We start from the raw sequence: 17,242 nt of genomic DNA, 5'->3' as shown, positions 1-17,242 counted from the left end.
TTATGACAAATGATTAACCTTTGTAAGTTTAATAAAAGGAAATTAGGAATTATTGATTCAGTCTTCACTTTCTGTGTTGTATAACCACACTAAACAACACTATTTACAAAATACTGAAAAGCTAAGGTAATAAAAATATGCTCGACCTTCCCTCACTGCAGTCTCATAGTCACCCATGGGGCCCGAGAACACAAGCACTAAGGGAACTGGTCAGCATCAACCTGCTAATTCAGGGGCCCAGGAGGTGCGGACTTAATAACATCAGATGATTTTACACAAATGAGCTCAAACAGCCCTCCTCGCTCAGGTGGGAAATCACGATGAAACAAGGTGAGCGGAGTGCAGCGAGCTCTGCAGCAATGCTCCGGCTAGCCTCGTTTAAAGAGCTGAAAAATGGGCGAGGAGGTGCAATGAGACAGAGGCCCGGAGCTGCAGGCAACCATTGATATGCAGCAGAGTGAGAAAGAGAGAGAGGACGCAATAAGGGTGTGTACACTCCGTCTGACAGTCCCTCAGAACTACAGTGGTACAGGGGGAGTGGAATACTGACATTAGCATATTCTGATAATTGTTATTCATTTACACTGGCTGCATCTCCCAGAACATTTTGAACCACTTGTGAGACAAGTGTGTTTTATTTCTCCGCATGCACGCTCCAAAATCAACTTCTCAGAACCACAGTCGTATATTAAGAAACATTTTAGGAATCAAACTACTTAACATAACTTTTAGAGATTCATAATGGTTAATTATCAATTTCCTGAATCAGTGTTTCACAATCTAGGAGTCTGCTAACCAGCTAGCCCTCGCCCCAAAGGCCTGTCTCATCACTCTCTGGTAACAGATATCTGTAGCAGCCAGTCTGCGCTGGAGAAGTCATGCTGCTCAGATGATATTACACTATTATCATCTTGTAAAATAAGTAATAGCTGAAGCTCCTGACAAGCGACCATCACCACCACCTGCTTCCGGCAAGGAACCACATTTACAGCGACAGTGAAAAGTTACATATAGCACCTTTAAACTAGTCCACATGAATGAATGTGACTGCTGTTCCGGTCACAGCCTCAGGCCCCATTATCTTCTCGACTTCCTGGTGAGTAATGGTAAATGGACTGAATTTATATAGCGCTTTTCTCATCTTATCTACCACTAAAAGCCCTTTACAGTACAAGTCACATTCACACACACATTCATAAAGTGCTCCTATACACATTCCTTTTCTATGACAGACCCGTCTTGCCAAAGGACGCTTTGATAATGAATAGATCCAAGATGAAATCCGCGATACAAATGTCAACAATGCTGTATCTCGATACAGGACGAGGGAACCAGCTGCCGGTGCCGCAGGTGTTCACCAACGCAAAAAACAACATTTTAATTTCAAAATTAAAAGTAAAACACATGTAAATCATACATAATTGTATCTTTTATTTTAACCCAGGCCAAATTATCATTCTTAGCAGTTAACTTTGTTTGCTAAAACTATTAGGAAAAACACAACATTTCTCCTTTATAAAAGAGGGTTCTTGGGAAGGGTTAAGGGTTAAGGAATGTGCAATGTCTATATGAAAATCCTGCAGTTCCAATATCTTATTCCTTCCATGCTGCAGAGAGTTCAGCAGCTCAGACAGTGAGATCTGCCTGAGGGAGGCACAAGGGCACAAGACAGTGAGGGAATAAGAAGGATGAAGTTAGAGGAGGGGAAGAAACATAGTTATACAAAGAGTATCGTAGAGAACTATTTATTTTGGACGATGCCAATTTTGATTAATACAATTTTGTAAAACACACTAAAGTTATTTCTTAATTAGAAAACAGTTCCACTTTAATGATCAGCCAATTTGTCAGTTCACAACCTCACCGGAATATAAGACAGGACTCGCTGCGCTGGAGGGCGTCTCCCCGTGTTTTTTTATCGATCACATCTGCAAAAGCAGACGCTGTAGCCCTGAGCCAATCGAGTGGGGAGGGGAGGTTTCAGAGGGAATAGAGATTCAACATGAACATCAAAATCTCTGTTTGAGTAAATCAGTGATCAGTGGTTTCTGAGAACACATGGCCTCTCCGGAGTAAATGTTTGTGAGTGGATTAAAGGTCGTGACCTCCAATGCCGTGATTGAAACATAACTGATGTATGTGCTTCAGCTGCAGAAATGCGCTTAAGCCTGAATAAATCTAGGTCTAGGTAAATTTGGCTTTTTGACTATTGTTTTCACCCCGATTCCCCTTTTATTCATGTTGTTGAAACCTGCAGCTGCTGCACTGCTCAGTGTTGTGTTGTAAGCCGTCTCTTTCTTTCAGTTTTTTTGTTAAAGTGATGGCAGATCAGACTTTAAACCCACTGCAACAGTTTGTCCTGTAACCTGAGGACTGTTTTGTTGCTACATGATGCGATTCACAACAAGAAGTGATGCAGGGGGAGCTGGTTAGGTTTTGAGTAGTGTGTTGTAAGGAGATATTTTTAGTGTTTTCCCACACAGTGCACAAATCAAATTGCCAGGCCCAAGTTCTTGTTGGAATTGTAATTTATGCCTCTCATGGACTGTATGGATTGCACCATTAGTTTCAGATAATAAATATCAATTAAGAAGAGTTATCACTAACATAGAATAAACTGTAGCTGTGCAAAGCAAAATGAGATTTTGACCTCAGTGTGCAATACACAATATAAGAACTCATAGAGCGTATACGTCCTTCAATGCCCAACAGTTCCCGTAAATTCAATCAGGCTGCACCAAATTGCTCAAACTCATAGATATCAGTTAAATATCAGTTAAAAATGTCTGATTTGTTTCATCAAGATTCTTGAAAAAGTTATTTTTGTATCTTTCTAAGTTCAAGAAAGTAACAACCAAATATCCGAGATCTGTCCTTTTGTCCAGATGCATGCCAAAGTATAAAGAGTACTTCCCTGACCCACAACCCATCCTTCCTCTAGACTTCATGGAACTCCCAATACAAACAAACAAACAAACAGAAACCAACAAACAGCGGATAGGGCTTAGAATAAACCTTCTTGTCATAAGTTGTCACCTGCATCTTGCTTCACTCTGTGGCAAACACTGTCTGTCTCCAATCCCACTAACCCACACTAAAAACAACAGGAGCTTTAGCTGCTGTTCTGATCCACCAGCCAACTTACTGCATAAACCGATTTAGGAATCATGAGATTTCCAATCACCTCGGTGCTGCAGCCTGCTGTGGGAGCACAGTGAGACACAAATGACCCCATTCACGTGGCGTGAAGGCCAGTGAACACCATCATGAACCGTGTTACGTGGGTTACGTGCAGGTACTACACAGAAAATACAGACAAGTTCACAGCTGATTCATTCAAACACACACACACACACGCACACACACGGAAGAGGAGGCCTGTGAGCTGGAAGAAGACCAGTGTAATCAGAGACACATTAATGACTCAGAGCAATCACAGCTGAATAACACACAGCGGTACTTCCCACGACTGACGGGGATGAAAACACTCTCAGGAGGAAACATACAAGGTTCTTTTTGTGTAAGTGTTAGTCTGTGTGTGCGTCTGTGTCCACTCACATGTTTACCTGGATAGCAGTGATTTATCACCTACTATAGAACCTCATTCCCTACAGAGAAAAATGCTTTCACGGAACACAACGGTCACACAATAGGGAGCAGTTACGATGACGGCACACAAACACGCACACGCACACACACACACACACACACACACACACACACACACACACACACAGGTACTGCGTACACTCTGCGATTGCTTCAAGGCTGGAAAATTCAGCAGTAATTAGCTTTACAGGAAACTCTGCATTAGTTAAATTTATGTTTTAAATTAACGAGAGCAAAGCATTTAAATTGCAAACTCCGGACCACCACTGAGATCTGTTTGCAATCTATTAGATTTCCTGTGCAAATCACCATCAAGTGCTACAATCGACTGGCGGCTCCTTCATCGGCCGGCCTGGATATGAGACAACGCAGCGAATGGAGAATCCATAGAAGTTGAGATGGAAGGAGAGAGGATGATTAGTGGCTCTCCCTCCTGCGCCTGCAGCTTGGTTCAGCGGCACATATACGTCCTCGAAGCTGGTTCGATTCATGAAAAGCTTCCTGCAAGAGTAGAAATGTTCAGACACCCAATGTACTCAACTTTGCACGCTAATTAGACAGAAACAGTGCTTTGAGAACCCTGAGCACGCCACATGTGTGTACTAAGTGTGGCTGCACACATGAAATTGAGCGGTTAGCACTGTTCTCCCAGTGTCTGTGTGGTTTTCTCGGGGTTCTCCGGCTTCCTCTGTCAGTCCAAAGACATGCAGGTTGGAGTTAGATCAATTGGAAACTCTAAATTGACCAGGGGTGTGAGTGTGAATAGTTGGTTGTCTCTATATAGCTGTATGTACTGCACTCTGTATACAAATACACAAATGTCTGAGCGCAGAGTCTCCTGCAGCGTAGTTGAGTGGTTAACTCCGAGAAAGTCCAGACATAATTTCTGTGGACTTTCTCTGGAGTCCACATCTGAAAATAGGTTATGTTGGCTCTGTGATTCACTGGTGAATATGCACGGATGGATGGACAAAAACTTTATTTGCTTCTAGTGTTGTTTTAAGCGCCTCACTACAAATAGACAGCATGGCAGGGAGACAAATGAGCAGCGAGACTTCCGTTCTTTAAGTCCTCGGAGTCTTGAAGCTTTGCCGTTTTGGCTCGCTGCTGAAACCACAAAAGAATTGTTCCTACATTTCATTGTCCCCCCCCACATAGCTGCTATTAAAAACCCAGGGAAAAACGGAGCAAACAAGGAGCTTAGGACACAGACAGAGACATGTAAATGCCTCATTAAAACCGGAAAAAGTCAGTGGTGGTGTACACACGTTTCATCTGTAGCCCCGGTGCTGTGGGGCACACCCTTCGTGTCTAAGACAAGGCTTGCTCACCGCACTGATAAAAATACCCCCGCAAGGAGGACAGGAAAAGATAACACTGTGACTCTCTGCCTCTCCTAGCCCCAGGTGCTTGTCTCACAGCAGCAAGCAAGTTCGAGAAGTTTACAGCAGCGGTGTCTTCAAAAGACACACAGACTGCTATTGTTGTGGGGAATTTTCTAATTTCTAATATGAAAAAGAAATTAGATATTAGAAATTAAACTTCATGCACATGAAATACACGAAGAAACCAGACAAACACGACTAAATCCAAGCAGAGAGGCTGGACTTTGGCTTTGTCGGAACATCAATTTTATAGTTATGGGATCAACTTTTCTTGAAAGCTCTGAGAATTTCACTGCAGCAGCTTTAAACTTTATAAACAATAAAACAGCAGGACAAGGTCAGTTATAAATCACCCACAATATTAACCAGTTAAATCCAAATAGGAAAAATGTTCTATATACTTGATATGCAATAAATATGCCATAGCTGCTGATGCACACTTAGCTAGATTAAAATGTTTCTGATTTAATATCATATAAAGGGAGGATTTACATGCTCAGAAGTGGTGCATCTCTGTGGCTGTGAACGATGCTGATCACCTGGATTATGTCTTACACTGAACATCCTGACAACCTGTCTGCTGATATCTGAATCCTCTCTGCGCCGCGAAGAGCATCCGTTCGCCTCTGCTTACACATCACAAATCAAACGGCACAACTCCTGCATTCACTGCTTCTGCGAAAATGACGGAAGCTGCTACTTGTAACCATAAGTGGATGTGACAACCGTGTGATATCCTTAAATGTGTGAGTGTGTTTTTGTGTGCGTTTGCATGCGAAACAAACTACTGCGGTTACCGCTACAGCGAGAGCTTGTGTACGTGCTTGTTTGCTCGTGTCCTGAAGCCCCCGAGCCAAACACCTTCTGCTCGGCCTCTTCAGGCTCGTCGCAAAGAACCAAATAATTATATGTTGGTGTGCAGCCGTCCATCAGCCGCGGTGGTTAGACCCTCACGTCAGTGCAAGAGATGAACTCACACTTAAATACGCCAGACGGTTAATGTCGCACTTAAGCTGCAGCAGTGTGTGAGTTTGAGTGGAAAAAAAGCTAGGTGTGTGTGCGTGCTTGTGTTTGCATGTGTGTTTGCACAGCGTACACACACACACTAAACCCTCAGGATAATGATGTACTTCCATGCATGAAGAATTAGATGCACTGGTTAAAATAAAATTTATATCAATATTAATTATTCATATTTTGTGTGGTATTGTGTGCACCCAAGGTTGCAATGTTCCTGTGATAGTGTATTTACATCTAGTTGAGTATAGGTCTGCGGCAGATGCCATAATCTCCCTGCAGTCATACATTAGGACGAGATTATGAAAGCCATAAAGTGGTAAGAGCAGTTTATCACTTGGGTGTATTGCCACTCGTGCGCACGTACACGCACACGCACACGCACACGCACACGCACACGCACACACACACAGTATATACTACGGCCTTAGGACTATATAGGGAGGCACCCGGCAATCCATTTCTGCAGATTAAGCACAGAGAGGAACGATAGCTCAAATGTAAATGTGATGGGGAAAATGGAGACTTCATCAGGTATAGAGAGAGAGAGAGAAATGGGGGGGGGGGCGTTAAGAGGGAGGGAGAGCGAGAATATAAAAAGACGATGGGACCGAGGGAAAAAAGAAGACAGAGACAGAGAGGGGGGAATAAAGCAGCAGGATGAAAAATGCAATTTTAGAATTGAGAACAAGGAGAAAAGTGAATGGCATTTTCTTTGCCAGATAATTGGGACAGGTACCGTCTCCCCTGTCGCCCCCCCCTCACTATCGACCTTCATCTGTCTTCATCTCCTGTTACACCCCTTCAAAACTCTCCACACTGCTTCGAATGTAAAGCCAAAACAGAAAATAATTACTTTCTATTTTTCATTAAAAATGTTAAGACTGGCATCTTCTATCTGTGTGTGTGTTTGTGTGCATAATTGCTTTTGTGTGCGTGTGTCAACACATTGTGTGCTGAAGTGTATAGCGTTTGTCGACCATCGGCTGAAGATGCTATTAATCTCAACAGACTGCAAATGCTCATGCTTGTCCCACTCGCTCAGGTGGGAAAGCTCTGTTTGTCTGTGTGTCTGTGTGTGTGTGTGTGTGTGTGTGTGTGTGTGTGTGTGTGTGTGTTTTTACAGGACCAGAGAGGTGTTAGGAAAAAGCTGCTGAATCACTTTTCTCTCTTCATATACCATCTGTTATCAACATTTAGACACATCCTACCCACAGTTGTCTTCACTAACTAAACAGTCAACATTCAATAGCATCTCAAGTGCTACAGCTGCTGATCTCAGTAATTACACAATATATAATCAATGCATGTGCTCGCATCTCTTTTTGCAGATGTGTCCAACGGGATCTAGACACACACACACACACACACACACACACACACACACACACACACACACACACACACACACACACACACACACACACACACACACACACACATTCTTATGTGCATCCATCCATGTGCGAGTGTCTGACTTTAGTCACAGAGTCTGTCCATGTGTGCGGTTATTACAAATGTTTTCCTTCAATGCATCATACTTGTGAGTAGTGTGGCTGTGCCATTGCGAATACTGATGGACAGCCGGCGAGAGCATTTGGCGTTCTGTTCCCTCGTGAGCTCATGTCGCATTTAGATTCAGTGAAATCCCTTCAAAAATGTACAAAACACTCTGACGTACAAGAAAAAGTTGATTTGTTAAAAGCGAATACAGACAATTCTCTCCAACTTGTAATTTCATAACTTGATATAGATTGATTTTGTTTCAAGATTTCATGTATTGTCTTTTCATAAATAAGACAAGAGACAAATTAATTTGCATTCTATTTACTGCACAATGACTCGCCTTTAAACAGATGCTTTTGTTTATGAGAGCCTCGCTCCTCGCCGGAGTTATTTCCCACCGCTCAATCTTCCAACTGTTCGGCATTAAGCAGTCATGCTCTCCAGCAGTCGACTAATTATTATTAAAAAAATAATTTGTATAAATAGTTTCTTCTGTGCGAGCTGTAAATCACTGTTCCAAATGACATGACTCCACCCTGAGAGTGTAATTCATGCTAAAACCAGATTTAAGCCTGTTTAATGCCCTAATGAAAAGTGCTGTATTTATATGTGGCTGGTAGTCAGCTGTGTTGTGACATCAGGCCCATCTGTGACTCAGTCTAAACCCCTAATGAGAACATTACACACACACACACACGCAGGGAAAAGATGGCCAGAGAGGAGTGACGGGGTGAGATGATCGATGCAAGCCTTGCCACCTCTTTTGACTGCCATCATCCCTCTCCTTCCCACCTCCTCCTCCACCTCTTCTCCTCACCGTCTCACACTCCTCCTCCTCCTCCTCCTGGCTGTGGTCTCACACACCAGGACTCAGGGCAGCGGGTCTAACTCGATACAACATGCAGCAAAAAATCAATGGAAGACAGAAGGAGACAGAGCGGAGGAAAATAAGGCCAAGTGGAGGGGCAACACATTTTTGTAGAGCACAGTCGGACTCTGCGGTCCTGCCAACCTCCATCTTGAGGTGCACAAACGGGCGGAAACTCCCAAAAACACCACCTACACATCTGCATTTCTATCCCAATGCCCTCTTTAAATGATACTTCAGTCTAAATATCATGACAAAGGTATCACATTACACCTGTGGACCTGCAGAGTATTATATAATACCTTTTGGAAGACATTCTTCTTTAATAGCAGAAGCTCTGGCAGGAAATAACATAATTGATGGACTATAAGCAATTCCAATGCCACATAAAGTCATATGTATATGCATCACATCCAATATTCTGATGTCTGAATTCATTTAGCCATGAATCCACAACAGCCTGACACACACACTCCAGAGTCATAGTATTTCCAACACCCCACCCTTACTGCTCAGACAGAGAAAAGCTCAATATTCATCCAATGGCGAGTCGCACTAGAGCCATTCCCAAGGCTTTGGACAGACATGCATGTATAAACAGCCCGGACAGAAACACACACGGGCGCACACACGGATTCATTTGAAAACACAACCAGCTGAAGCATATTCCCCTGCCTCGTTCTGCTCTTCAGATTGTTCTGTCTTGTTCTATTAATGATTAATGTTTTGGTTCCCTTCTTTTTCTTTTTTCTCTAAAAACTGTAATATTTGCTTTAGAAGCAGGATGAAATAAAAAACAATTTGAGTAAACAAACATTTCCCATTAGACATAGGAGTTGTATTCCAAAAATACAAAATAAAACCTGACATATGCCTAATTATTCATCTCCCTACTTCCCACTGTTTCTCCATCTCTTCGCAGCAGTGCATATATATATTCTCTTTTAATAGGTTTCACTCAATTCAACCTTCTTCTCATTACCGTCTCCCTTAATGGACCCGCAGCGTCTCCCTCCTTTGCCGATACAAACAGCAGTATTGTTAAAAAAAACTAAAATATAGAGCTGAAAACAATTTCAAATGAGTATAGAGTTGGATGTTAAAGACCAAATCCTCATAACACCCATAAAACATCCACCCTTGCCACACTGACTCCATCAAAGTCGTCCTTTCCCTCTCATTCATTCATTCACTTTTCCCCTCACATCTGTCTCCTACAGTTCACATATTCCGAAAACCTGATCTGTTCTCAATCCCTTCTCTCCCCTCCCATATTTATTTTCCCATACCACACTTCACCCCCACCCGTTCACTGCCCTTCCATCAACCAACTCACAGCTTCATCCCGTATCTCTCTCATCCCCATTCATTCCTCTGCCATTCCTCTTATCTCTCCAGTGTGTGTATGCCAATGTGCCTGTGTGGAATCACTAACCTGCCCTTCTGGCATGCAGAGCAGAGCCACGCTTTGTCCCTCTTGTTGTAGGTGCAGCAGGTCTTGCAGACGTTGTACTGGCAGTCCAGGCACTGGCGCTTGGGGTTGATCAGGAAGGTGAAGGGCGCACAGCAGCGGATGCAGCAGTGCTCGTTGAAACGGTGCTGCTTGGAGAGGATGGAGCATCTGCTGCCTTCCTCCGCCAGCTCCTGCTTCATCTCGCTGAGACCGAGAGAGAGAGGGAGAGAGGAAGAGAGAGAGGGAGAGGGGGGAGAGAGAGAGAGAGAGAGGACAGGAGCGGGAGGGGGAGGCAGAGTGAAAGGGTGGTGAGCGTCTGGTCGAGAGGTAGAAATGTGGAAAAAACGTCGGAAAACATTGATGTGGAATAATTGAAGAAGCTGTGGCAAATGAAAAATTAAAAGGAGGAGGTGGGGGCGGTAATAAAACAAGATAGGGGGGAGGGCAGAGGGGGTCATGGGTTTAGTGAAAACACTTCCTCTCTCTCTCCCTCCTTCTCCCCCTCTCTCTCTCTGTGTCTCTTACGACGATTCTGTGGAATTAATGTGATGGCTGGCATTTCAATTTGGGAGGACCCGTCATGCCTTGTTTGCCTTCATCAGTCAAAACACAGCTGAGGAGAGGACGGCATTCTCGTCTCCTGCATCGTCCATTTGAACAAGCACGAGCATCTCCGCTGATTAAGATTATGATGATATGGATAAGAAATTGGCAGAAGTGGAAGGTTGCCTGCGGGAAGACATCACTGTCAACGCACCAGAAACTCGAGAGGAAAAGACAGCGCTTGATGAAAGTCTCCACAGTCAAACTGGAGGGCTACTATCGGCTGCGGGTCCAAAAACTACAGTTTAGACCTACAACTGTGAGGGGGGGCTACAGAGCAGGGCAGTGCCACTAATCTTCAGCCTCAGAGAATTCTTCAAGCTAATGAACTATTATGGATTATGACATTATAGTTATGGAGAAATACTTGACCTATAAGCTTGTTTAAAAATCGTATAAAATCCGAAGCTACGGATGACATTGGCATCCCAGCTGCACACAATCATTTCTGCACCTCACTTTATATGAAGGAGGTTTGGCTATTTGAGGGCTGAAGAATAGAAAAAGGCAGAAAACATAATTCGGGGTGTAAATCTGTGTTTTAACCCAACCAGCCTCCTCCTCCTCCCAGGAATAGAAATTCATCATTGCCAACGAGCTATTACTAAAACACACCTCAGAGGGCTTTGCTCCAAAGTTAACAAGCAAAATAAAAGTGATGTTGCTTTCTATAAATCCTTATAAAGGGAGAGGGGATTCTTACTTTTGTTCATCACAGGGACTTTCTTATGCATGATGTCTCTTGGTAAGTCCCAATGACACAAGATATGCACATGTATTGATTCCCTCTTTTTTCAGTCCGTTAAGGTTTGCGTAGTGTGTATCAGAACAACACAAGGCAGACTACATGGATTATAATAGTAAATGAACCCAATAAGGTGGAAGGACAAATCAGGATTCCTTAATGAAGGTAAATCATGCAAATGTAACCAGAGATGCTACAGACCGGCCAACATCATTACTGCTTTAAATCACCTCAGATAAAAACACTCACTGAAAAATAACAAACCTGAGGGCTAGATTCATAAAAACCCAATGACTGTCAGGAAAGCAAACGAGAGGATTAACGGCAAAGAAAGGCTGATCATTGGCGATATGTCCAAAACAAATGTTATCTGGAAGAAAATACGTTTGATATAAAAATGTTAATGAGAAGGCTGTTAAATTGCGGGGGCTGTTTAACCAGTAAAGCAGCTTTGTTATCTGTAGCCTGTTCTCAACTGTTTACATAAATTATGTACATGTTTTTTTCCACTCCAGGGTTTGCGCTGACTGGGCAGTGCACCACAGTCAAAGAATAAATTATGTAATTGTTTGCATTGATATCATAGACCTATCATCATCAGCAAATATTGCTCTGGTGTCAATTATATTTAAAATAATGCAGAGTAAAGAGGAGCACTTAAGTAACACATTCATCCATGTTTACACTGTCGCCCATCAGCTGCCATTAGGTGTGAAGGGAGGCAGAAAGGCAGTGATTGAACTGTTGCTGCAGGGATGGTGTGAAAGTGAGTTTGGCTCCAATCGGCAGTGAGTGAATAATTTAAAATGCTTCTCGATACACGTCAGTCAGGCAGATTATAGCCCACAGAAACATAGAGAGGGCGGTATGTATGCTATATAGGCTATGAAATGTGTGCTCAACACAAAAGATCTACTGTATACTGTGAGAAACGACCGTGAGCACGGTGATGTACGCAAAGCAAGCAAATATATATATATATATATATAATGCAACTCAAACCTTTCTAATATATTTGTTGGCTGATAGATCAGCTGATATGAGCTTTTCTGGGAATTACTGTTTATATTTGCCGATAGGAATACTTACATTTTACAGAATAAACAATGCAGAAAAGATTATGTTTACAAACTAGAACCACCGCACTGTGGTTGTATACCTCTGCCAACCAGTGCAGTTTTAATCCACCCCATACAAAATTCTGATTCATATGAGGTCATCATGACCTTTGACCACCTGAATGTAATCTTTGAGTCCAAGTGACGATTCCCAAAAAGCAGACTTGAGATAAAATGTAACAAGCCAAAAACATGTTAAGTGATTCCACCGTGACCTTTGACCATCTAAATCTAATCTGTTAATCTGTGAGTCCAAGTGACTGTTTGGACCAGATTTGAAAGGATTCCCTGTGTTCCTGAAAATTAGCATCACAAGGCAAGAAAATGTGCCGAGAGGTCTCAGTGACCTTGACTTTTGACCTCCGAAATCAATTGACTTCATCCTTGAGTCCAACTGAATGTTCGTACCACATTAGAAATTCTCTCAAGGCATTCATCAGATATTAGTTTCACAAGAATGAGGGACAGACAACATGAAAACCAGCAATCGACTTTAGATTTGGTTGCATTTGTGTTTCCTTTTTTTTAAAAGTCATTTATAAAAAGGTTTATAATCAAACTGCAAAATGTTATAATGGTTGTTAAAAAGGTTTGACATCTAAAAGAGTCGTTGCCAAAAAATCTTCAAATATATAAGGAGATATATTAGTACTTGATTATTTTACTCTCCAATATCAGTATCTGCATTGGAGGCTGGAAATCCAAAATCATGTCCCAAAGTTGTGTGTTGTGTTTCCTACCTGATAAAAACCACCAAGGCATACAAGGAAAATTAAGTGTACTGCAAAACAGTGTGCTAAAAGCAGCATATTGCAAATTTCCTGAGTGTAATGTGTGTACGTGCGGCCGAGCCGCTGGGGCGGGTGGTGGTGGTGGTGGGGGCAGTGCAATCTCCCACTTCCCCAAGTTATTAACGTGGCTCCTCAAGCAGATCCTCCGCTGCCTCACTGATTGCTTTTCATATGCATCATTAGACACAGAATATTACCAAGATGAACAAACCATTTCATATACAGTGCCGTGTGAGAGTGGGAGGGCTGGATGTGAGGGGTGAAGGGCAGCGTAGGCATATGTATAGATACAAGTACCAGTACACACACACACAAACACACACACACACTTTATCTATATGCAGGATCAAAAGTGGTTGCAGAATCAACAAACAAAAGGTTATAGTTGCGGGGGAACAGAGGCCTCAATCAAATTAAAACAATTTAAAATTGCATCCAAGTAATATGAATAAATGTAACTCTTCTAATCAGAGCTTCAGCATCTGGTTCAGTGAATATAAAACAGCACCAACCACAGCGAGCCTGTTATAGTAGATTCACAAAACATTTCTCTGTCAATAACTCAGAGAGGCTGTTGCCTGGAAATAATTTCCTTCGGTCCCGATAAGGATCACAATCTATATTTTTCTTTCTCTCTGTCTCCATGATCCAGGAGAAATGAGCAGCCCGGTTAGATGACGGCTTGCTCCGGACATTTAATTAAATGAGTGGGGGACTGTACAGACGTATCCACGGACAACAGCGTTCCGTCATCCCTGATGTCCCCTCTAATTAACTCACCTCTCGGTTATTGAGACATGAAAACCTGAGCTCATTTGGCGGCCATGTCTGTAGAAACATGCGGGTCATCCAGATGCCAGAGACGCACAACAGAGATCATGAGAAATAACACGGCTCTTCATCAGCGATGAGGCCTCCTCCATTACAGAAATGTGCAATGTTAACGAGCAGTTACAGTTATTCTTAACATTTACCGTCATACATTAAATCAGAGAGACCTTCACCGCATTTTTATAAATTGATCCCATCGATTAACAAGGAAGAAGCTGAATTAACAGGTTCAACAGGTGGCGATAGAGAGGTTCCGGCTTCACGTCTGGAAATCGTCATGTCATTCATTGTTATGTACAGTCTATGGTTCACTACTGCAAGCTGACCATGACATTTCTGAGTGCAGTCTGCATGTTCTCCCCAGACCTGTGGGTTTTCCTCCCACAGTCCAAAGAAGTGCAGCGTCGGCTAAATAGAGACCAACTTGCCTGGAGGTGTGAATGTGAACATAGATCTTTGTATGTTGGCTCTGTGATGCACTGGTGACCTGTCGCCCAATGCCAGCTGGAATTGGCTGGAATCCAGTTCCCTCAAAGGGAAAGCTGAAAAAAATAATAGATGGATGGCAACTAAATGCTAAGCTAAGATCAACTAAGTTATCTCCACTGGCAAGGTGAGTTTCCACAGAACCACAGCTTTTGTGCATGAAATGAAAATGTGTTTATTTTCAGGAACAATAATTAAATGGACTTTGTGAAGTATTGTTTGGAAAAATACAGGTGAGTTGTAGGGTTTATAGGCTCAAACAGGCAGAACTTTCACTCAGAGCACAGACATATTTCTACATTTCAAATATAAATGCCATGTACTGTAGATGCATTACGTGCCATATTTCAATCTGAAGGTTACTGCTACTTATTCAGTCTTTAGCTCTAGAGAGGAAAAGCGGCAGCAGTCTTTCACTCACTCACTCACTCAGTCATTGATACACCCCAGCTGAGCCTGGTGCTGGCTAATGGCCACCTTAGTTATCAAGAGATTCATACATTATTTAATGATGAAGTTGAAGTCATTAACATTCACAGTGTTACTTTCAAGTGAAAACCACAAAATGTTATTTATTCATCAAGGTCAGTCGTTCAATTAAATAAAGCTCATTCACATCCTTTGTAATTCTGTTGTGGTAAACTGATCATAGTCATACTTAAAGCTGCAACTAACGATTGCTTCAATAACGAACAAATCTATTAATAATTGCTCATTTGCTAAAACATCCGAGAAAAAAATCATTAGAATTTTCCAGAGCCAAATCTGAATGGTTCATTATGCCTGATTCACAACACTTCAGACAACTTTGTTTGGTTCAGACATTTAGACTTTCCAGTTTAGTCCGAACCACAATGACAGGTGTGAAAAGTCCAGGTCCGGACCAACTGATCAACTGAACAAAATTTAGTCCGACAAAGAAGTGATCTCAGTCCAGATCAAATTGAGCCATAATTCTGTTTGTTTGTCGTGTGAAAAGGCTGAAGTTAGTGATGCTGGTAGTAACACCATCAAAAATGTATGTTGCAATGAAATGAACCGGATGATATATTATCTCCATTCGTACAGAAAGAAAACTATTCACAGAAATTGACAACAGGCGGATGTCAGACGCACGACCATCTATAAACCAATCAATCAATGTAAAGCAAGGAGGTGATGACTGCAGGATAGAAGTCATGAAAGTCTTTATTGCAAAAAGAAACCAAAACTAACCACGTCCTGTCTAAATAATGTAACAAAGACCTTGGTTTGGACAATGTTCTGGATTTTCAGGTGTGAAACCACCCTTAAAGATATTGAATTTACAATTACCTAAAATAGAGAGAAGCAGCAAATACTGACAAAGGAAAAGCCCGACATATAGAACATAAAGCACTTCTCCTTAAAAATGTTGGAAAGAAACAAGTTAACATCAACACAGTTGAACATTGAATCTCTCGGCTTTTACCCAAGCATTTGACCAGCTCAACAGCAAATCAATATCTCTGCTCCAGTGGGCGTCACTGCTCCACAGAACATTAGAGAGTACTCAAGGAAACCAGAAGGACGAGTACAGGGGGAAAAAAGCATTCCTCATTTCAGTCTTGTTAAGAATCATCAATTGAGACAAATAATGTGAAGAACATGATAATTTGCTTCGAAACATCCTTTCAACCACATATACAAGTTGATTTGTTGTTTGTGTGTCTTGTAAATGCTTAACAAGAGTAAAGTGACTCCAAACCAAGGCAGGTCCCAGGTGCAGTACATTTCCTGGATAAAGAGCCCCACTAGGCCACATCATATATTCCAACATGTTTACTAGACCTTTGATTACTTGAGGTTTGGGTGAATGTCAGCAAGATCTGTGGCGGCAGCTCTAGATAAATGAGGCCCCAAAAAGTTTGGCTACTGCTGAAAGTTTACAAGAATCCAAACTCCTGAATTAAAAACTATTGATTATGTAAATATCACTGCAGTGTGTATGGGTTAAAGAGGGGAGCAGTGCACAAGCAGCTGAATACCAATTCACTTAGTCATTTAAAATCAGGGCAGCTGGAGGATATCTGGATGTAATGAGAAGCAGTGTATTTCTGACAGCCTGTCACTGGCAAATATTGTTTGTGCTGAAGATCTATTAACTTGCTCCTCTCATCGCACAGTTTCCATCAGTTCTGCCCTTCTCCTCATTCTCTCTCTCCGTCTGCGCGCAATCTATTAACATGGATATTTTTCTCCCTCTACTTTCTGTCCATTTCTCTCCTTCAGCACACGAACAGGCTTAAGCTTCAGCTTCCAGGTGAAGTTGAATTATGTTACGGCCACATTTGTAATTAAGATAATGGTACTTTGAGGTCCAGCAGCAGTCTGGCTAGAAAACAAATAATTGTAGTTTAAGAAAATAAATAATGTATCCCCACTTTTACCCAACACACAACTGAAATGCAATGCAATAAATCAGCTTAGGTGCACAGCTAAGATTTTGTTTATATTATGTAATGTTATGGCACCTAGCTTGGTATTTATAGTAGCTAATTCCATTTTATTGTTGTCTGAGTGTTATTAATGCTAAACAATAGGAGGATTTGTGTAGTTTCATCAAACAGTGCAATGTACAAACTGTGAGTGACTGAACAGCAAATAAATTTCTTTATACAATTCAAATGCTGCTCTATAGTTTAGTCCATGTCCCACGTATGAACATGGCTGCGGCTCAGTTTAGGATCTTTACTGCAGCCGGCCACCAGGGGGCAGCGAGCAGTAATGTCGTCCATCTTTATATGAAGTCATTGGCTCAGACAGAGCAGTGTCAACATACACTGTGATATTACAAAGATGCTTTTGTTTT

At 42.1% G+C, this 17,242-nt stretch overlaps 1 protein-coding gene across 2 annotated transcripts in view; it reads right to left on the bottom strand.

Annotated features, from left to right (window-relative positions):
* The window catches only part of myripb (myosin VIIA and Rab interacting protein b), a 102,038-nt gene that overhangs the window by 43,670 nt on the left and 41,126 nt on the right, over positions 1 to 17,242 (bottom strand). For both annotated transcript variants that reach the window (XM_061094163.1, XM_061094162.1), the window contains exon 2: positions 9,821 to 10,042. In XM_061094163.1, the coding sequence (XP_060950146.1) occupies positions 9,821 to 10,042 (222 nt within the window). The remainder of the gene's footprint in view (positions 1 to 9,820; positions 10,043 to 17,242) is intronic.

The sequence above is a fragment of the Limanda limanda genome, chromosome 20 (genome assembly GCF_963576545.1).
Source record: "Limanda limanda chromosome 20, fLimLim1.1, whole genome shotgun sequence".
Taxonomy (NCBI): Eukaryota; Metazoa; Chordata; class Actinopteri; order Pleuronectiformes; family Pleuronectidae; genus Limanda; species Limanda limanda.
This window is presented reverse-complemented; position numbering and strand designations above follow the sequence as displayed.